The 22,121-nt window shown below is 41.5% G+C and overlaps 1 protein-coding gene across 7 annotated transcripts in view; it reads right to left on the bottom strand.

The window, feature by feature from the left end:
* The window catches only part of SLIT2 (slit guidance ligand 2), a 265,807-nt gene extending 244,476 nt beyond the window's left edge, over window positions 1-21,331 (bottom strand). For all 7 annotated transcript variants that reach the window (XM_074865881.1, XM_074865883.1, XM_074865882.1 and 4 more), the window contains exons 1-3: window positions 19,653-21,331; window positions 17,718-17,789; window positions 16,451-16,522 (exon numbers count right to left, since the gene is read on the bottom strand). In XM_074865881.1, the coding sequence (XP_074721982.1) occupies window positions 16,451-16,522; window positions 17,718-17,789; window positions 19,653-19,828 (320 nt within the window). In that variant the 5' untranslated portion in view covers window positions 19,829-21,331. The remainder of the gene's footprint in view (window positions 1-16,450; window positions 16,523-17,717; window positions 17,790-19,652) is intronic.
* Between the last annotated feature and the right edge of the window lie 790 nt (window positions 21,332-22,121).

The raw sequence follows: 22,121 nt of genomic DNA, 5'->3' as shown, positions 1-22,121 counted from the left end.
ACTTAGTTATTGCTCTTGAAATGATTCTCAATGTGACTACTGATGAGGGCAAAATGATCTGAGAAATAGTCTTATGTACCCACAGGTTTGCTGCCACATTTCAAACCATAAGCAAGCAATCAGCTTTTTGAGATCTACGTGGCCATAATTCTTGTTTTAATATCAGGTTCTGTTTTCTTAGTCAAGCACAAAAAAATCCTAATTTCTTAAACAGAAGAAATTTAAATCACATGCTTAGAAGATTAAAAGATAATTTGGAGTGAAATAAAGAGGTCCTGAAAAGGAAGGACTACAGTACTGGGATAAGTGAGATGGCTGAAGATGCAGTTTAATAAGAAATAGGAAAAAAATGCTTAATCCAGCAACAACAAGAAAATGTGAATTGTGATCTTGCAAGTCATACTTCCAAATCAGTAGAAGGAAAGTTTTCAATATAAAGAAAGACAGAGCTATAAGGAAGTTAATGACTAGTGGAAGATTTCTGATTTGAATACTGCTTAAAAAGAAAACCCTACCTACATAAAAACAAGAAAGTCACATATTTTAGTGTTTGTGCATCTGCTGCATTTTCAACAAAGTCATTTAAAAACAGACACTTTCTCACCTTTAGTACATTTATATTTAAAAGTAAATACTAAGACCACAAAACGGAAGTAGTAGGAAGAAAATTGTAGTAACAGTTACATTTGTGATCAGAAATGAATAATGTGAAGATAGAATTCTTAGACACTGAAAAAATGGTTAAATAAAAAGAGAAAAATCATTCATCCCTTCTCTTTGCTAAAGAGATAGTTCAGACTTAAACCTCTAAGTCCATGATTACAGATCAAAAAGTTCATGGGAAAACATGCAGAGTAAAGACTTGGGAAGTTAGTCTCTAATAAGAAGCTATACAAGACAAAAATGTCAGTTGATATTTTTTAAGGACTCTATTAGGTTCAGATACTAGACAATAAAGGTGAGCTGTAACTGAAGGGGCAAGGAAATCACTCAGTATCTGTATTTTTGTAGAAGGTGATAAAGATCTTCAGGCAGGCTGCCTTTCACTAAATGCAACAAGAGTCTTACAAGGACACACTCAGCATCACTTTAGAAGAATACTTCACGTGAAATACTTATGCTAGTACATAACTTTCTATACAGGTAGTTAATACCTTAGATCAGGAGCTTCTATTATTGGTTGTAGTTGACATGGCCCACACAACTGAGTATACTGTAAACATACTGATGCATGCACGGCTGTACAGACTTTAAAATCTAAGTCATAGGCAATAAATCAAGTTCATGAATTAACCTAACAATAAATAGCACTACCCTCATGACTCAACCTACTTCGCACTTAGATGTGTTTCAACCTACATTTTTACTTTGCCTTTCACAAAATTAAAACATTTGTTCTTTGAGCACTAAGTGAATTGAGGGAATACACAAGTTAAATAAATTACTGATCTTTAATGAAGTCTGTATTCTATAGCTTCTACTTTGAATAATTTCATCCCACTCACTGGAGTTCCTTTTAGAACTAAGCTTTCTGACCATAAATCTGACCATTCCTTATCGCCTGTGCCTAAGAAAATCAAACATTACTAATTTTTATGAAGGCAATAATGGGAAATATGTCCTTTTTCATACTTCAAAAAGAGGCTTCAGCTACTCTTTACATCTAACAACTTATAACAGATGCTTTCAAAATTTGCTGTTCTTAAGTTTTCTACAAGAAGATTTTATGAACTGGACTTCACCGAAATGAATTTTTCAAGACTATAATAGAGAGTTCTGTTTTAAAAAAATGCTATGAATTCACATGTAAGTGAATGTCAAAAAGGATACAGGCCAAAGCTCAAACACACAGACTAGTATCACAGTACACAAAGCTTCCAGTTCAACAGTCACTATGAAGAGTTTTCAATCTTCCAGACAGAGCCATACAAGGAGTCCAGAAAACACATTCCTGTTTTAAAATGGTTCACTAATATACATGGTTCTCCAATATTTCCACTTTTGCAGGTGATCTCATGCTTAATTTTGTCTGAAATAGCAATACCTATCCAGAACACACAGACATAATGGAACAAGAGACAGGCATGATCCCCTTTCTCCCTGGTGCTGAAACACAAGGGAAGCACAGATGGATCACAAAATCTATGACTATAGATTGCAAATAACTACAGTTACTGTAGAGTAAAAACAACCAGAAAAACTCCAGCCCCTTTTCTTTCAATGTGTGTTGGCAGAGACCTCACTGCAGCTAGCTAGCCGGCAAGCATTTCCCCTGAGACAACGTGAGAAACTTCAGTTGCATCAACTGCACTGCTCTCCCAGAACTGGCATGAAGTTCAAGGTGAAGCACTGAAGAAACAATGATGAGATATTCCATACTGCTACCGTTCAGTTTCCCAACTGACCTAAAAAAGTTAGTGTTTCTCAAGCAACGGCAGAGAGTACAGAAGAGATGAAGTGTTAGTGGTGTAAGCAACAGAAAATGTACTGGATAATTTCTTCTAACATAGCAATACCTTGGACTGTAAAGTCCCTTGGTAGTGACCAGAAATAAATGGATGAGGGTCCAACATCATATAATTATTTCAATTTAACAAAACTGAGCCATAGTTGCTATTAAAATTGAAATATATAATTAAAATATTATACTATTTAAATTACAAGAAATAGAATATATAACTACTTTTTCTTCTGTTACTGAATACATCTTTAGGAAGAGATTGGGCAAATTAACAGACCAGCACAGGTAAATTTTTGAACTCTTCATGATTAATTCAAGCAAAGCCCACATATTACCTAAAGTACACAAAGTATTTTAAATACTTCAGCGTAAAGCTCCCAGACCTCAGTCTTCTAAACACAGTAAAGAAGAGAAAAGCATCTTCAGAATGAAGTGATAGAAGTATACGGACGGATCAATTTAAGGACAAAGAAGGAAAATCTCTGACAGATGGGCAGGTGAAAATAGTCCTTTAAAGGAAGCTCAATATCAATAGGCAGATAAAAAGTAGGTACAGACAAGCAATAGGTTACACTGTGAAGCAGAAAACAGTAAGGTAAGCAAAAAAATTGGCTTGAGTCGAGTTACTGGTTCTAGAAAAAAGGCTAGCTTTGCAGAAATGGGTGCATATCTGGGTTTTACTTGTCTTCTGCATGCAGCCAGGGGGATATGTAGAGGATAACAGAGTTAGAGGTAAACTGCAAGGAGTTTTGCACTCCCGGTGACATGTATCCTACCCGATGAAGTCTGGCCACGCCCCCAATCCATTCTGATGTCTCTCTCAAGTTTTCATGTCACAATAACTGTGATCCAGTATCAACCATGCATGGGGGAGGAAGGGAGAAAAAAAAAAAATCTTAATTACACTGTCTGCAGTGTAATCATCTGCAATTGCTATAATTCATGAGCAGGTCTGTATTTGTTTCCCAGACTTGTTACAGCCTTCACTGTAACTTGCTTCTGATCCCATTCTAATCAACTACATACAGCCAGACAAGCTGTATGAGACTGCACAGCCTCCCTGGGCAAGTGAGTCGCTCCAGTGCTTGACTGTCCTCACAGCCAAAAAGTTTTGCTCTTATATCTAGTCATAACCTATTGTTTCAATTTATGCCACAGCAATGAGCCTGGCTTAAGCTTTTTGATAACCACCTCACAGGTACTGGAAGGCTGCTATTTTGTCCCCCACAAGTCATCTTCCAGTAGGTTTTAGTTCAAGTAGATGCAATTCTAGCCATAGGCCCCCTCAAAGATAACTTGAGAACTGATCGAAGTTAAGAGCTGTTCCAAGTAAATTATAAATCAGCTGTACTCTTTAATTAGAAACAGCCTACCCCATTGGGTGCATAGAGACTAAGAGCCTTCTGAAACTCTAAATACAAGGCACAGATGCATTTTATTCTACCGACTGCTTCAGGAAGGAAGACAGGCAGCTTCCAACTCACACAAAGTTAATGATAGCAGAAGTCATTATTTTTCATACCTCCTTCAAAGTTAGCTGAGAGAAGTAAATACACTATCTGTGCATAGTAACACACAGTACTGTATAGCTTAGAAACTGTACTCTTCAAAGGATCACATCCACACCTACTGTTTGTAAGCAGAATATATTACTATCACACCCATTTAAAAATACCATGTAACGTTCTAAGTTCATTTGCAAAATATGCATAAACTTTAAAAGCACACAAACATTTTTTCATTACATTTTAATTTTAAGAATAAAAGAAACTGCTGACTGTTCATGCAACAGTACTTTCTACTCACGATGACTGAGCCCATCAGGCTCCTCAAGTAGTTCCAACAAGTTAAAGGGACATGCATCTGCTGGGAGGGTCTAATATCAGTTCAGGCTTTATGAGCTCAGGAAATACAGAATGAACCTACAAAGTTATCCACTTGTCTTAAAACAGAAAGCTAGTGCACAGCGCCCAAGTCATCTCCATGGACTCGTTTAACCATTAAGTCCCAAAACCAGGACGCTAGATACATAGGGTCAGAATAACAAACCTCAGAATAACTGATGCCTGTTTCCTCACCAGAGAACTTTATATAGAGCTTGACTTAGGCTTACATCTGCAAGGAAGGCAAACCTCATTACTTTCCTACATAAAACCATATTGCTATTATCTGCCAGAGGCAGAGAACATCTGTGCATCTGTGTCCAAAGCCACAGTCTACTGAACTTCAACACATCTGGCAACTGCTGTCTGTGAATGTGACTTGCATGAACATGTCATCAACTGAGAAGGCAGCCCAAGAAGCAGAAGATCGTGCCAGTTTTTCCATTAAGAATTCTCTGCAAAGATCTTCTTGTCTCTAGTCAAACTACTCATAATCTCATTAAACCTAGGAATATCAAGTTTACTGACCACATGAATAAAAATTGGAATCTGAGAAGTTCAGGGATGATCTTACAGCATTTGGATGCCTAAGTCAAAATTTTTCCCAGGTCAAGAACCACTTAAGCAGGGCTCCATTTTCCAGGCTAAAGAGTGATTAGCTAAGAAAGATATCCAAGTTTCAATTTAACATCAAATAACAATTAGATATTTGTTTTAGTGAAAATATTCTCTGAAAGGAAGCAGGACAGACACTACTGCAAACTCAGTTTCTTACTTGTGTAGGAAGTGGTGAAAGTTACTCTGCAAACTATAGTACTACATTGTACTAGTGTATACTACTTGAACACTATTTTCTGTCCTTCATTTTCTTCTCACATGGGGTTGATGTCAAGTACAAAATTACCACATTCCTCCCCTACCCCAATGAGTTCTCCACACATTACGCAGAACATTATTTTGCACAGAAAATCAAGAGTTTATACTCAATTTGCTTCTTTTAAGAGGTTTTCCAATATAAGCAGAGCTAGGACAAGCTATTTGTTTAGTTGGGTTTTGGCTTTTTTTTTTTTTTTGCACTAAGAAGAAAAGAGAAACTAAGGTGGTTGTTTTCTGGAAGCTTCTGTATTCCTTACTGTTTTAACAGAAAGGATATTACTATAAATAGCTGGTCATTACTTTTACTAATTCTGCCTATGGCACTAAAAAAAAAGTGTGAAAAAGTAAAAGCAAGGAAACTACAGGTTGGGCAGCTTCACCTCGATGCCTGGGAAGGTGATAGAGCAAAACAGAAGCTATTTCTAGACACAGCAAGAACAGGATGATGACTGGGAGTAGTCAGCATGCATTTACAACTGGAAAAATCATGCCTGACCAGCCTGATAGCCTCCTACAATGAATAAGAAACTTGGCAGATGAGGAGAAGGCAGTGGATGTTGTTTATCTTGACTTCAGTAAAGCTTCTGGCACTGGCTCTCGTAACAGTTGTCCTCAGACAAACTGATGAAGTACAGGCTACAAAAGCAGATGGTGAGGTGGACTGAAAATTGTCTGAAGTGCCAAGTTCAAAGGGCTGTGATCAGTGGCACAAAGTCCAGCTGGAGAACAGTCACCAGTGGTCTACCCCACGTGTCAGTTCTGGACCCAGTAGGGTTCAACATTTTCATTCACCACCTGAAGATCGGACAGAGTGCACCCTCCGCATGTTGGCAGATGACACAAAACTGAAAGGAATGACTGATGTGTGTGCACTGCCAGTCTGAGGAACCTGGACAGGCTGAAGAACTGGTGTCATGGTTTAAACCTGGCTGGCAGACAAACACCATGCAGCCGCTTGCTCACCACCCCAGACCCCCAGGGAATGGGGGAGAGAGTTGGAGGGGTAAGGGTAAGGAGACTTGTAGGTTGAGATAAAAACAATTTAATAAATGAAATAAAATAAAACTAAAATAATGATAATAATAATAATAGTAATAATAGGAAATACAAACAGGTAATGCACAATGTGATTTCTCACCACCCACTGACCAATGCCCAGCTCGTTCTTGGCTAGTGATCCCAGAGAAGAGAGAATCCTGAAACCACCATCCTGAAAACCCAAGTGGAGCTTCCTGATTCAACCTTTACCTATATACTGATCATGATGTTAGACGATATGGAATATTCCACTGGCCAATTTGGGTCTGTTGTTTTGGCTATGCTTTCCTCCCAGCTTCTTGCGTACCTGCACACTAGCAGGACATGAGAAGTTGAAAAGTCCTTGATTTCTTAGCAACAACTGAAACATCAGTACATTATCACCATTCGTTTCATATCAAATCCCATACTGAATCCAAAACACAGCACTATTCTAGCTACTAAGAAGGAAGTAAAAAACTCAATTAGCTCTATCCCAGCCAAAACCAGGACAAAAAGGACAGGGTCAAAAAGGAACCTCATGAAGCTCAAAAGGGAAATGCAAAGTCCTGCACCTGGGGAGGAATAACCCCATGCACTAGCACATACTGGAAAACCACCACGTAGAAATCAGCTTTACAGAGAAAGACTTGGGGTCCTGGTGAACAAGAAATTAAACTCTGAGCCAGCGTGCCCTTGCAGAAAAGGCCAACAGCATCCTGGGCTGTATTAGGAAGAGTACTGCCAGCAGGTCAAGGGGGGTGATCCTTCCCCTCTACTCAGCACTGGTGAGACATCTGGAGAGCTGTGCCAGTGTTGGACTTCCCACTACAAGAGAGACATGGACATACTGGAGCAAGTGCAGAGAAGGGCCATGAAGATGATTAAACAGATAGATTGAAGCACCTGTCACAGCAGGAGAGGTTGAGAGAGCTGGGACTGTTTACCCTGGGGAGAAGGCTCAGAGGGATCTCAATGTGTATAAATAAATTATGCTCTTCCTTCTCAAGTAAGGAAGACTAAGACAGACTTCTCAGGGATGCACAGTGAAAGGACAAGAGGTAATGGATACAAATCAAAATAAAGCAAATTACTTTTAAACATAAGAAAAGTGTTTGTGAGGGTGGTCAAACACTGAACAAGTTGCCTGGAGAGGCTGTAGATTCTCCATCACTGGAGGTATTCAAAACCCAACTGGAAACAGCCCTCAGCCACCTGCTCTGATTGACCTCGCATTAATCAGTGGCATGGGACTAGACAATCTACAGAAGCTCCTTCAAACCTCCACAATCCTGTGAGGCTAATTCATTGGATTTTGTTCTATAAAGTATACCACAAAGAAGGAAAGAGAAGTTATAAGTCCTCCATAAAGTTATATAGGATCAAGTATCAGATGAAGCAAGGATGATTTGACAACACCTGGGATTACTTCCAAGAAAAAAAAAAGGCAAATGAAGAGGGGAGGAGAAGGTGATCTGTTAGATGAAATTTAGCTAGAGTTTGCTCAGATTGTTTAGAAAGGCAAGAAGGGCCTGCAGATAGTCTAGATAGGTTTATAACTGTCTTTCTGGCACTAAGTTACCAAAGTAAGTCTTCAGTCAAGTATTTTTCTTTAGCACCTGTACAGGCATCCTGCCAAACTAAAGTCAGAAAGGCTGATGTGTCTTAAAAAAATTAAGGGAGACTTTACCACACTGTATTTGATTATCACTCTAGACTATGTACTGGGTCTGGCTGAGCCAGAATTGTCTTATTAAAGACAAGCCAGCACAATGTACTACATATTATGAAGGAAAATAAAACATTTTTTCTGAAGTTTCAACCAGACTCTTCAGAATAAATGAGGTAATACAACAGTATGAGCCACTGAAGTGGCAGCCATGCAGCCAGATCCCTCATACTTTTTGGAGTTTAACTATAAAATTCTAGATAGAACTGCAGCTTCTGCAGTTAAACTAAGGAGCATCTCAGATACTCTTTGAAATACATATATTAAAATGTAATGACAACTCAATTTTCAACTGTGGCCATCTAACATTAAATCTGTTTGGTGTTTTTTTTTTAAAAAAACTTGAACTTGCTCTGCAGACAAATGATTTTTACAAAGTAAAATGTATAGCTTTAAGTTTAATATTAGTGCTCTGTAGCATCAATTTAAAATAAATTCCAAACACAAGACACTATCTGAAACAAAAACATTGACACAACAGTTCTGTAGAATCAGATTTGGTTTCAACATTTTGCAACAGTGCAAATTACCCATTTCAGACGAAGTAAGAAAGAAGAGCATCCAGCAAACAATGTCACAAAAGATGAGCACAAAACAGATGTGGGAAAAATAAACAGCCTTCCTGCCCTGGAATTTGTAAAAAGGTCTGCAAAGAGCAAACAGGACTTCTCACTGCAATTTGACTTCTAGACCTATAAAAGGAGTCCCATGAGAAAAGACACTCGGATGAATAAAATATACTAAAAATAATACCGAACGTTTCCAAGGCTTTTAAAAGAAGAACATTGCTCTTGGACAAAGTTTTATCAAACATTTTGTAGTATTCTGCAATCAAAATGTAGCTATAATCTGATTTTTAAAATTCCATTAGAATACTGCATCTTTTTAAATACTGTCTTCCAAGACAGCCTTTGTCTATTTCTGATTTAACAGACATTTTTAGAGAAGATACTTGAAGTTGCTTTGACAAAAGTCTGCTAATACAGAATAATTACTGTAGGGTTTTGGGGTTTTTTTTAACTATAAATACAGGTGCCCCAGTACAATGCATGTAAGATGGTCTCACATTCCTTTGGTAAGTGATTAGCACCGCAGGCTTCATGGTCTCCTCCTTGTTCCAAGATGAGGAATGCGCTATGCATTGCCCTTAAACTATGTAGGATTAGCTATGAGAAGGATTTTTCACATCCGTGATTAACAAGGAATAACTGTTCACCCCCTTCAGGGCTGTTCAAAAATGTATTCTCTACCTGATCTCATTATTCTTCCACTACCTATCACACATGCGTGAAGGTATTAACCCTTCAAATGCTCAAATATTCAGACTGAAGACAGACAGTTGAGTAATTATCAAACACTTGAAGGGGAAGAAAATCAAAACATCAAGCAGCCTTAAAAAACAAGCACATGCATTAGCACCTCAGGTTGTAGACAATCCAACCTAGACCTTCCAGGCTGCAGTGGTCAGAAACTGTTCAGAATGTACCCCAACTGAAAAATTAATTCTCAGGCTTCAGTAATGAACTTGCACACCAAAATGAAGACCAGGATTCAGTGTGAAAAAAAGTTGGAGACTAACTTCTAGCTAAAGAGCTAAGAATTCATTCTAAGAGCTCAGTACAGCTTCCATACTATACAAAACAAGGTCATAACGCCAATAAAGCTACTTTCATTGAGTCTACATATAGTCAAGCACAACAGGATGAAATATCATTAATTTATTGGCTGTTCTTTTAGCTATAATAGTGATACAAATGATTCCTGGAACAGCAGCAGTGACTCCACTGCTAACAGCACTTTTCACCAGGTGTCCTAAAATTCCACATTACCCTTTAAACTTCACATCTAAGTCTCTGTAAACTGGAAAAAAATAATCAGATTTTGCTTCTGTTAAAACTGCAAAGCTGCATCTTAAAAATAGACCACATTTGGCATCTTTTACAGAAGTCCCTGCTCCTGAACTCTGATCATGTAGCTCTGTGCAAGTGGCATCTGGGGTTTTTAACACTTTTTTTTCTGCAACTGAAAGGGCTATATTCTATCAGAGAATCAAAACCCAGAAAGAAAAAGTTCAGACCAAAATTAATAACTCTGGCATTAATTTACTGACACAACTCATATTTAAAGAATCATAGAAAATTCTGCTATTTCTCTTTTAAAAGTTACTGTTTTCCTACTTGGAATTTATATTTTATGGATATAGTCAAATAATTGGAGTGAAACTGCAATCTTATGCCACACATTATCAATACATAATAAAAAGATAGCGCATAGATTTATTTTAATCTCTGAAAAGCATGTTTTATTCCATCAATGATACAGTAAGTCTGCACACTAAGAAAGAACATACACATAATACAGTGTGACCCTTTCCTAGACTAGACAAAGAGAGCAGTACTAGTTTATTTAGTGTATTTTGAAACAGCTGCTAATTCCCTTGATAATTGCCCAGGCCTGGTAGGTAGTATTGCCCAAGACAATCTGTATTTGGTTTTTATCCTAGATGGAACATTTTATTTCTTACTCCATCCCGCTATGCATGCCTTTGTAAGATGAGATGCTCTGTAAAACGCCATACATTCAGAGATCATGGTAACTCATAAGTGAGTTTTGCTTTTACAATTTCAAAACTTGCTAATACTGCTTAATAATTTACCACATTTATGAGAATAGGTTAGAGCCCAAACAGATAACTCTAACCATGTAATACGTGAAATACAGCTAAAAACCACTTTTATACTGAATCCCATTTAATATCTTTGACAAGATTAACTCCTATGTATTGAGGTTATAATTAAGCGCTTGCTGCAGAAGCTGCAAACAGCAGTTTCACATACAGATTTATATTTGGAAAAGACATCCAAGTAGTACTTCAGTTTGTTTACCAAGTAGAAAAAGCTTTTCCTTGAAACTATGTAGTTGAAATATACTTTTCCTTCTGTGCTGTGACACATCTCTAAGTTTCAAATTGTTCATCTACAACATTAACAAAACTTTAATAATTTTCAGTACTACTCAAACACGAATAAGTAAACTCATAAGTAAACACTCTCTTCATCTTAAGTTTTAGTAACTCGTTTTAATGCACTTGTGGAGATGGAGTCCCAATAAATCACGAGTAGAGACAATTCCCTGGCTTGTTATTTTAGAATTGTGTTGTAAAAATTTAGAAAAATGCATGAACCATAACAAAACATTTAATTCTTCAAATAGTTCTTTCTCCATCATTCACTAATACATTGTAAGAAATGTGAAAATACAACATAGATAGCTTTCAGTTTAAAAGCTGTTTCAAGTACCAACTTGAAATGGTACAACCCTTACAGCATTCTTTTCTTGAACTTAGGATTTCAGCTTACTCACACCATGTAGTTCTGGAGGACGGGATTTCGGGAAGGTATGGGGGGATAAATATTTAGCTCAGATATTAACTCAGAAGTTGCAGTTTTTCTAGAGCCTGTGAAAGTAACATTTTACCTCCACACTAGTTTTAAGCAGAAACAGGTTTCATGAGGTTTGTGGGTTTTTTGTTTGTGTTTTTTTCATTAGTTTATTTTAAGTCTACACAGATAGCTCTTTAGCACCTGACATTTTAGAAACAAATTCTATTAATTCAAGTATCAAAAGTATAGGGGCTTGGCCTAGAAACATTTTAGGCCACACAAGTAACCTTTCTCACAAAAGTAATCAGTGGGACTACTCATGCAAACCAAGTTATTCACGTGGTAAATGTCTGCAGAATCAGACTACAAATTAGCATTTTAGGGGCATACTGCTGCCTCAATGGATTATTCACAAATACAGGAAGAAAAATGTGAGTAGTTTTCAAACGACTGCTGTAAACTCTTCCTATCCTGACATCTTTCGGATGTTTAACGTAGTTTTAGAATGATCATAGCTGGCATCTCAACTGCTAGACATAGAAAAATTATTAGGAAAAGTTATGATTAAAAACAACATTCCTATCAGCCAAAAAATAATTTTCCTTAAATGAAAAGGTAATTGTTCTGCTATATAAACAAGTGAAGAATATATTTAGCCTTCAAAACCTGACTACATTGTATTTCTGGAGTAAGTAGAACTGTAAGGAAATTTTAGACTTCAGTACCTTATAATAGAACTGGTTCAACAGTCTATAGCAGCTGTCTTCAACCAAATTTTATACTTCCCTCCAGATGACAATAGCTTGTAAAAACACTGGGATATTTTGAGCAGTAGCTGCAACACCACATAAGAAGGTGATCTTGAGGATAACAATTGACTACACTTTTAAAAAGTAATTTTTAAAGCTGTGTCTAATAATAGTGCTAGTTTTCAGAAAGTGGAGATTTTCGGTTTATCTTCACATTGTTTTCTTAAGAGACTATTTCAAACCATCATAAACATCACACCCAAGATGACAGCTTCATAAAGAAAGAAGAAACAAGTATTTAATTTTACATTCTCATAAGGAATCATTTCAAAAGGTTTTGTCTCCCATAATAAGCAGTGGTCTCTAGAAATTCTTAAATGTTGTGGAAATTCTCCATACCTCAACCCTTTGTGCCCTCCTGCCATGAAGCATACTGAAACCCACCACTGATACATGACTGTGGTCTATGTAAGAGAGGTTCAGAGAACATAACAGGTCACATCCCAATCCTTTTTTTATGAGACCTGCCATGTACAGCATGGCCATATACTCTTGAGAGGTCCAACTCTTAGGAACATGGGCTCATTATATAGGTTACTAGTTAATATAGAAAGTCCTGCAGATGTTAAATACAGGACAGACAAGATCATAATTAATCCAAGAGTTTTTGACACTGCTTCAGGATGTACACAAAGGTACAAGCTGTCCCATTGATTGAAGAACGGGCTGTACATACTGAACTTCAAAGAAGGTTGTTTCAGTAGACAAAGCATCTACACAACACAACAGACCGTGCGATTCAGCCATTCAAGATACAGGCTGTGAAGAAAGCCATACTAATGGCAGACTTACTAGCGCAGGCAGTGTTGTACCAAACTGGTTTGAACCAGAGCTAGCACCCCCTTAAGAACTGAGCCTTCAGACAAGGCTGACAGATTATAACTAGATGAACTGCAGTGTATACCCATGTGACTGAAGACTTTTCAGAGAAGTATCCAACTAAAAGGGTTATAGCAAAATCATCTTCAGCTTCACCAGGGTCTCTCCAGCAACTAAAGTTTCCAACAAACCTAAAACTTATTTGATTAAGTTGCTAGCTTCCATCTTGTTTTTTCTCCCAGTTCTTATGTAGTAGGTACTACCATACGATCATTTATTGCTAACTGAACACTAACTTTTACAGTGGGGCTGCTGTAGTAACAATCACTTGTTAGAGCAGTATTTATTGCTGTTTTGGTTTCCATTGCATTTCTGTAATTACACTGGTGTGACACAAATTCCTGTTATGGAGCATATTAGCTGAATAGCTTTGTGCACATACCACTACATATATCTAGTATACTAGAGATTTGTTGTTGTTTTACTAAACTATAAGAGAAACATTTTTATCCACCTGAGAGGTATACATGGATTTAATCAAATCATATCTTAAATAGTTCTCTTCTGAAGAGAAGGTTGAGAGATTAATTTTGCAAAGTGCTTCAGGTCTTCACTTCCCACAGAGGGAGTTGAGGATATTCAGCATCTTCCATGATCAGATCTACAAATGAATATTCATGACGAGTAGCACACCGATCAACCAAACAGTTCCTTGGATATCAGAGTAACTGTTCTAAAAAGAAATGATCTTGTAACTGAAATTCCAGTTAAAAAACAGAAAATCCAAAACCACCACTTAATCTGGAGAGATAGATTTATCCCCCCCCCCAAGAGAAACTACTGTGAAAGTCTGTTCTTCACATTAAAGACAGTACTGAACTACAGGAAACATTTTAAAATTCAGCCTGTACACACCAGCACAAGATATTCCAACACAAGGAATATTATACATGAACAATCTTATAAATCAAACTGAGTTCATTTAAGTTGCAGTAAGGTTCACTTATACCTTCCACTGGCATGCTAAAAGGACTGCATCAGGTATTCTTTGACAGTAGCTTGGCACATTGCACTTACAGTGGAAATGTGACATCTTACACTTACACGTTGAAAAAAAAAAAAGCTTTAAAGTGCTTGCTATCTAATGTATAAAAGAAAATACTTGAAGGAAGTATCCACAAGTTCCCTGAGAAATCGTTTTGAATTTCAGAATCCCGAGGAGATGAATTGGCTGTCAGATAACAATGTGCCTTCATCAGATGGACTTGGCAGTTGTAAACAAGAGGAATTTTCTCAGCTTTTCCTCACAAATATGAAATATTTGCTCTTAGCCAACAGCTGGGGTGGTTTAAAGATATCCTGCATATATATTCAAATTACAAGTCACCCACACACCTAACAGTTGACTGAATTCCAGCAAATTAAAGAAATTCTGACAAGTACTGGAGCAGATGCAAAATAATTCTCAAGACAAAACAGAATCTAACTTTTGTCTAAATGACTAAACTTTCAAGTGTCATCCTTTGCCTGCTGAAGGGTGAACAAAAGAACCCCGTAAAAGTAGCCACAATTACCAGAATTTCTCTTCGGAACTAGTATCTTACATAACTGGAAAATATCTATTGTTTTCCAAAGGATTTTACAGATTTATCAAGAAAAAAAACAAAGAAAAAAACAGACAATGTAATGGCAAAATGTGAACACAGCAGACAGATAAGTTTTAACTACTGAAGTTTCTTTTCCTAGTATTGCAATTCTATACTTCAGAAACCTTACCACTAAAAGCCTCAAAATTATGACACAAGTTAAAATAATTTTGGAAATATTGTTAATAAATAACATAGCAGGATCTTGCTTTGAGATAATCAAGAAATAAAGCTGACTATAAACTGTTTTAAAATTTAGCAAGTGTTTGGTATCTCGGTGTCAAACCACATTCACAGTGAAAGCATGGATCTTTTAATGTTTATTAATGTTTCATGTATGTGTACTTACTTTTGCAATGTGAACTACACTGCTGTTTAATTTTTTAGCTAGACCCTATAAACCAAATTTAGGAATGTGTATATATTATTCCAATATATCCCTCAGCAGGAGAAGCTGTACTAAATTTCTATACTTTGTACAAAGTTAAAACACATTGTAAAAAAAGCATTGCATTAACTATTTTAATATGACTGAAAAATCTGACTGTGCATTTCTAAGAGCAATCAATCTCATTAAAATTTATTCAGAAAACTTTGCACTATATAATAACACTTTCAATTCTTAGGTCAAAAAGTTACTCTGGTTTATTTGAAAAAATGAGGTAGTTATCTCAAGTACATGATATTTCAACTATTACAGAAATATCATAATTACACTCTTGAATAGCTTTGTCTATATGACTGAACCATAATGGTTTGTTGGGTTTTTTGTTTTAAACACACAGCAGCTGTGGATAACATAACTTTAATAAGACAAACAGAACGTCTAGGCCAATTCTGCTTTTCACTGGAGTAAATTAGAAATACTTTTATGAAGTTAATGCAGCAGAAAATGAAAGAGTAAACAAGACCTCAGAGGCAACCTTAAAGAAAAAAGGTGATATAATGAAAATGCAGCAACTAACATTTCTAATAATGAAGACACTAGAGTTCGATATGAACATACATTAATACAGTGGCATTCTTAGACTTTCCTAGCTCCAGACAGAAATTGTATCAAACAATCAGCATGTTGCCTTTAAGGAGTCCCAAACAGTACAATACATTTTAAAAAATATTTTCATTTGAGGAAATGCAACAAAATAAGGCTCATACTGAAAATTAAGTAACTATTATAAAAAGCTAAATCAGTTTGGGAATTACTCATTTTCTATGTCCTACTGAAACCAAGAAGGTGTTTGCACCTCAACTTCACCAGACAAGATCCTCCCATCCTCACTCCATTCTCTCTCCCCACAGTACTCAGTATTTTTTTCAAAGTCCAAATCCAATTAATTTTTGAAACAGTTCATGTTTTTTCCAAGCCTTTGTAAAAGCTTTAATCATATAAAAACTGCAGTAGAAGTCAATTACTGCTTTCATACTATGTAACAACACTTTGTAACTAGCAGTTACTTCCAATAAGACATTGTATAAAACATCCAACATCTCCAAGACTAACATCTAACACTGTACCTCAGAGAACAGGCTTTTTTAGGTGTATTCATGTTTGAAAAAGTCCTTGTGGAAAAGTATTTGATAGCATTCAAGGTATTTCCTACACGACAAGTGCAGTTTACACCTCAAATCGACTGCTCATGAAAGCTTCCCCCACCCGAGTCCTATGCGTACTGCTTGAGAATCGCTTACTTCTCTTGTGTCTCAATAAGGATAGATGTCCAAAGTTTAAAAAAACAACAACAAAAAAAAAAGAGGCCCAAGTACCTTGGCACAAAACTGATTTGATAAAAAAATAATTCTCATACATTTAGAATTAAAAATACTTACAGTCTCTCCAGTTCTTTTAAATCCTGGAATGCTCCTCTCTCAATCGCACTAATCTTGTTCTCCATGAGCTGACTGAAACACAGAAATTTTTATATATAAGTTTTAATAGCTCTGAGATAACCTGTTGCATTAACAGTAGTCATTTAAAGGCAACAACATATTAATTAAAACAGTACAACAGTTATCCTAGAGTGACATCCACTTCAACCTTCCAGACCCTGTCATCAACACATTACATGGACTCCTATACCCAAAAGAGGAAAAAAATCCTCGGTAAAAGAAATAGATATTACATTTGCTCATTTACTTTAAGAGTTCCAAGTTAAAAGGTTACACATATGCATACATGCTGTGTGCACACACGCACATACATCATTGTTCTTGGGCAAGTTTTAAGACCCCAGTTGAACAGTATGAAGGTGATATTAGCGTCACATGAGAATAGCAAAACAAAACCACAGAACTGTGGTGTTGGGAAACAACATCAGTGAAAGCCTGCAGAGATTGTAACCATAACAGTATTTTTGTTTTGTAAAAAGTTAAAAATTTCTACATGATATTCTGCTTCAGAGAGAAACAGAAAAGGATTTTATATAGCCTTAACAAATAAGCTAAGTAAATCCTGCAGTATTTTAAACTTTGTATTAGTTAGATTTAAAAACAAAAAAAACTAAACAAAACAAACACAGAATTAAGAGCTTCATAATGCTTGAAACAAAAGCATTTACAAAAAAAACAAAACAAACACAAAACCAAATCATTCCTTCCTCAAACTCACTGTTAAAGTGTTTCCTCTTTACCCAGAAAATGTAGAAAAGCATAATCATCACCTGGGACTTGCTCTTAAATTCAGTAAAGGAATAACTTTTTTTTCCTTAATGAATTCCCTTACACTTCAGGTTGAGAGTACCCATTTTCAGTGTGAACTGTAAAATTCCTAACCTTAAACTGAAGTCACCCCAACAGTTTTTCAACCAATTTTAGCAACTCTCACTTGTAAACTACATGCAAAATTAAATGCTCAAATTCTGATCACCTTAAGGAGAGATTAAAGAAATTTAAACAAATTATTTTTAAGGCAATTGCTGATTTATTCATATCAGTGTGTAGCACATGGGGGAGGGGCTGTAAATTGAGACGCAACAGCACAGTAGTTAAAAAGTGATAACCCACCCAGTTTATACACTGAAAGATAACTAGTTCAATGGGTTTTATAACAAAATGTAGCATCAGTCCTAAAAGGTATCAGTGACAGAGGAAAACTTACAGAACTCGAAGGTGCCTTAGACCAGCAAAGTCAGTCTTGGTGATTCTTGTGATGTTATTTCCGTTAAGATCCCTAAGAAGAATAATTTACAAGCAGCAAAATTAAAACATTCAAAAGTTACTTTTAAATGGTTCTGTTTGTTTCCGTAGGCACAGCATTTTCAGAAATTAGGAGATGTAAACGAACCCAATGAACAATTCCTACATCATGTGAGTTCCTGATTTCCAAGTGACTGAACGAAGGTTTAACTTGAAAGCAGTAGTTTCAAACTTTGTAATAAGAGACCCTTACGAAGTTAGTTTTGCCTGCCATTATAAAGCTCGCATTTGTGTTTAACAATATCGAAGAGTCAAAACCTGTCTGAACATGGTTATAACTGCATTTAGAAAACCACTAAAGCTACTATATATATAAGCTACTGTGTTTGATTGTTATAAAAACTAGGTAAGTAACTGAAATCAAGGCCATTTTCACCATTTTTAAGCAGCTCTCAGCTTTCATAGTACTGCTACAAAGGCAGAATAGGGCTTAACTTCCTGTAGCCAACATTAGCTTTCAAACAAACATAAGACTGCTGGAAGGTAAGTGATGGGAAACATTTTATGAAAACTAAACTCTTCACTTGCAGCACAGGAAGCTATACTGACTGCAGAATGCAAACTGTGTTCAAAAGCAACAGAAAACTGTATTTAGGCCCTAACATTTCCGTTACACTTCAGCACTACTTTCTCTTCTGGAATTATGTGCCCCTTTTTCATAGCATTTTGGGGTCAAGATATAAACTTCCATCAATTCCAATCACCACAAATAAAACCAGACTTCGCAATTCCTGAGGTATGCCATTAGGAAGTGGTATTACATGGAAACTATCCTTACAATTACAGCTCATTCCCAATGTATCTAGGAAAAAAAAAAATTTTTTTTGTGTTTATACCACATGTGGCCAAGACACCACTGTAAAGAAACCACACAAGTCTCAGCAAAAACGTGTCCCTGATACTTCCTGAGTGAAACTCATCAGTCGAGACGTGTGCTCATAGGCCAACATTTAAACGACTTATTGGAGAGTAAAAAATAACGTGCTCACCTCTTCCACTCCTTAGACCCTTCTGAAAGGCAGCCCGATATGATAAATAACCGACCACATCCTTGCTCTCTCTCAAGACTGGAAAATACCCTGGCCAGAGGGTACCGAATGGTCTCAAAAAGCGGATGGGGGGAGGGATCACAGTTTGGGCACAACTTAGCGGCGCGTGAGTGGGAGAGAGGCTAGAACACCCCAGCGTGCCCTCGCCCAAAGGCAGATGCGCGCCTGCCCCGGGGCTGAGCCCCGCCGGGCTCCAGCTCCACGCCAGGACAGCGGGCGGCTGCGCGCCCCCGCCCCGCGCGGAGCCACCGCGGCACCCGCCGCCGCCGGGCCGGGAGCGAGCGCTGCGCGCCCGCGGAGCTCCGCCGCCCGCCCCGGGGCCTGCCTGCCCCCGCGGAGCGCCGCGGCCCGGCTCCTCCCCGGCGCCTCGGGGAACGCCAGCCGCGGTAGCGAAGTTTGCCGGGAAATGGGCGCCGGCGGGGGGAGAGGCCGCTCCGCCGCCGCCTCGGGGCGCCCCCCGGGCCGCGATGGTGCCCGCCCCGCCGCCCCCGCTCCCACTGCCCACGGCGGCGGGAGCCGCGCTCCGCACCGCGGCTTCCCGGGATGAAAGGCAGTGGCTGGGAGCAGCGTCCACCTCTCCCGTGTCTCCGCGCATCGCCGTTAAACGGGCACCGCCAGCAGCCGGGAGAGGGAACGGAAACACCCCCCACCTCCCCCCGCCCCAAAGGGCGTCGGGACCCCAAACCGGGCCGGCTCCGGGGACCACCTCTGCCCCGCCAGCCGGCAGGAGCCCTGACGGGAGCCGGGGGCCGAGGGGCGCCCGCCGCCGCCCCGGCCGGGTTACTTACAGCCTCTCGGTGTTGCGGGGGATGTTCCTCGGGACGCCGCGCAGCGCCAGCCCGTGACAGTCCACGGTGCTCCCCGAGCAGGAGCACTGCGCCGGGCACGGCTGCGGCGCCACCTCGCCCGCCATCGCCAGCAGCAGCCCCAGGGACAGGGTGAGCTTCCCCCAGCCGCACATCATCACCGCCCGCTGCCGCCCGGCCGGGGCCCGCCGGCCTCGGCCCCGAGGAGGCGCGGGGTGCGCCGCCCTCCTCCTCGCCGCGGGGAGCGCTCGGGCAACTTTCAGGGTGCGGAGAAAGCGAAGTCCTTTCTATCCAAAGCCAAGACGAGAAAACAACCCCGGCAGTGAGGTGGGTGGCACCGATCCGCGGCTGAAGGCAACTTCGCTCGGAGGGGGGCCGGGCCCGGGCCCTCCCTCGCTAGCCCGTCGGGTGCCGGGAGAGGCGGCACTTGGGTCTCGTCTTCAGACGCTCCCTGCGAAGGCGAAGCAGACCCACGGTCTCCGGGTACGGCGGAGTTTGGCCAGCTCCTTATCTTCCTCCTCGCCCCTTTCAAAGCCGGGACTCCCCTCCGAGCCCCCGGCTCGAGGCCGCGGAACCCCGTCCGCCCAAACGGCGCGCTTCCTCCGCGGCGGGCCGCGCAGCGCAGCAGCCGCTCCCACGCGCGTCCCCCGCCGCGGGCCGCTCACAGCCCCACGGGGGGCGGCGGCGGGGCTGACACCGCGCACACACCGCCCTGCCAGAGGCGCCTCAGCAAATCATACCCCTCTCGCAGGCATTCATCAAACTGTCTCACGGAAGGAGGAGGGAGGGAAAAAAAAAAAAAAAGTCAAACACCCAAGATGATGTTGGGCTTGGCTTTCCACCCCCCGCGCCCCCTCCTGCTGTAAGCTCCCAAGCCAAGTTTAGCAGGAAAGGGCTGGTCCTAGAGCACGATAATAATAAGCAGCTCGAGAAGTGATTCGTTGCCCTGCTGGAAGGGAGTTCATCCACGACCTCCTTCTCCTCGGTGACAGATCACAGCTATAGATCCTCCTGTGATCCCGGGAGCACGGCGAGGCAGACCAGAGAACAAGCGATGTGCGGCGAGAGCGGGAGGGGGTGGGGGGGTGCGTTATTCTGCTCCCCGCGGTCTCCCGGATACCGTGGCTTTGCTGCGGCAAAGGCACCTGATGGGAAAGGTAGGAACTGCTCAGTCCTTCCAGGTGAGGCCAGTTCAGCAGCTCCTGGGGTTGCTGCAGGAAAGGGAGCAACTTTCCTCCTCTCCCGGAGCCCGCCGAGGCACAGCGCCTCGGGAAGGGTTTGCGCCCCTTCCCCCGATCCCGCCGCTGCACCTGAGCTGCCGGTGCTGGTACCGAACAGCTCGGCCCGGCCCTCGGCTCCCTGGCGGCGGCGCTCCTCCGGCGCGGAGGGAAACGGCGGAGAGGCGGAGGGGGGGGGGCGCGGGGGGGCAAGAAGCGGGAGAAGGGAGGCGACACGCCGGCTCCTTCCCTCGCACCCCGAGTCTCTCCGCTTGAACAATAGGATGGCACCGCCGCACGCAGGCCGGCTCTCCTCCCCGCTGCAAGGTGCCTGCCGCCGCCCGCGGAAAGTGCTCCCCGAGAGCGGCCGCCCGCCGAACGGCCGCCGGCACCTCGCCCAGAGCTCCCCACGCGGCCGCCACTCGCCTCGCCCGGCGCGGCGCCCTTCGCCCCGCTCCCACGGAGCCGGGAGTGCCCCACGCGCCGCCCTATATAGGGGCGGCGGGGCCGCGCCTCCCCGGCCCCGCCCGCAGCGCCCCGCGCCGCGCTCACTGGCTGCGCCGCCGCCCGCCCCGGCCCGGCCCCGGCCCGGCCCCGGCCCCGGCCCGGGCAGCGCGGGGGGGGGGGCGGGGGGGCTGCGCGGCGACGCCGACAATGAATGAAAGTTGGGGCAGCGCGGAGGCGGCGGGGAAAGCAGGTCCACACCCCCCCCGCCCCCCCCGCCCCGGGAGCGCGGCGGAGCTCCCCTCTCCATCCCCCCCCCGCCGCGCAGGGCGTGGAGTTGTGGCGCGGAGTTCGGGAGGCAGCCGTGGCTCGCGGGTGTCAGGCGCCCCGCGGGGCAGAGCGGGGCAGAGCGGGGAGCGGGGGGGAGCGGGGCCGGGGGGGAGCGGGGCCAGGGGCCGCCGCGGCGCTTGTGCGCGCTCTGCCTGGGGAGGGAGGGGGCTGGAGCGTCGCCTGCTGCACTTGCAGAGATCTCGGACGTCTCGCCGACGGTCGCCTTGTCAGTCTTGTGCAGCGGTCGCTGCGGAGGGAGAAAGAGGATTTTCTTGGCGTTTTCTTCGGTTGCAGTTTTAGTGTGCAACACGACAGAATCTCTCATAAATTATTTTCGAAAGTAAAATAAAATGGGCAAGTGTTATTCCATACGTTAAAATATGTCGAGTAGCAACATTAAGACTGCTGTGCTCGTTTAGAAAACGCCTTCCATTTCAAAAAATTGTATTCTAAATACACA

This window comes from Strix uralensis, chromosome 4 (assembly GCF_047716275.1).
Source record: "Strix uralensis isolate ZFMK-TIS-50842 chromosome 4, bStrUra1, whole genome shotgun sequence".
NCBI lineage: Eukaryota > Metazoa > Chordata > Aves > Strigiformes > Strigidae > Strix > Strix uralensis.
Note: the sequence above shows the minus strand (reverse complement) of the source record. Positions and strands in the feature narration are given on the sequence as shown.